This window comes from Bufo bufo, chromosome 4 (genome assembly GCF_905171765.1).
Source record: "Bufo bufo chromosome 4, aBufBuf1.1, whole genome shotgun sequence".
Classification (NCBI taxonomy): Eukaryota; Metazoa; Chordata; class Amphibia; order Anura; family Bufonidae; genus Bufo; species Bufo bufo.
This window is the reverse complement of record NC_053392.1, coordinates 107,574,821-107,575,205: the sequence shown is the minus strand read 5'-3', so window position 1 is coordinate 107,575,205 and position 385 is coordinate 107,574,821. Positions and strand designations below refer to the sequence as shown.

The 385-nt window shown below is 41.6% G+C and overlaps 1 protein-coding gene across 1 annotated transcript in view; it reads right to left on the bottom strand.

Moving 5' to 3' along the window:
- Positions 1-370: 370 nt before the first annotated feature.
- SOX14 (SRY-box transcription factor 14) overlaps positions 371-385 on the bottom strand; it is a 717-nt gene continuing 702 nt past the window's right edge. The window contains exon 1 of the mRNA XM_040430995.1: positions 371-385. This exon is cut by the window's right edge and continues 702 nt beyond it. Coding sequence (XP_040286929.1) covers positions 371-385 — 15 coding nt within the window.

Below are 385 nucleotides of genomic sequence, written 5' to 3'. Positions count from 1 at the left end.
TAGTCCTTTCAAAATTCGAGGTCACATAGAAACCAAAGGTAAACTCATCAAACGCAATAAATAAAGGGTTAACTGTCCAGATTGAGGAGATACAAATGAAAAAAGAGGAACTTGTACATTTCTTACAATTGGTCCTGACCATTACTTCCAGCTATCCTCATGGCTTGATGTAGAGCATCAGTAGTAGTAGACTGTGCCCTTCAGAAGAAGAGAAGTGCATTGGTTTTTCTGCCAAGTTGGTCTACAAATGGATTGTTCCTCTCTCTCTCTCTACCATCCCTTAAGGTGTCTCTCTTCTGGTGAGACCATCTTGGCAGTCATGTCTGTACATGCACCAACCTAGTTCATTTCCTTGACATTAGTGCTCTTCTTACATGGCTGTGGC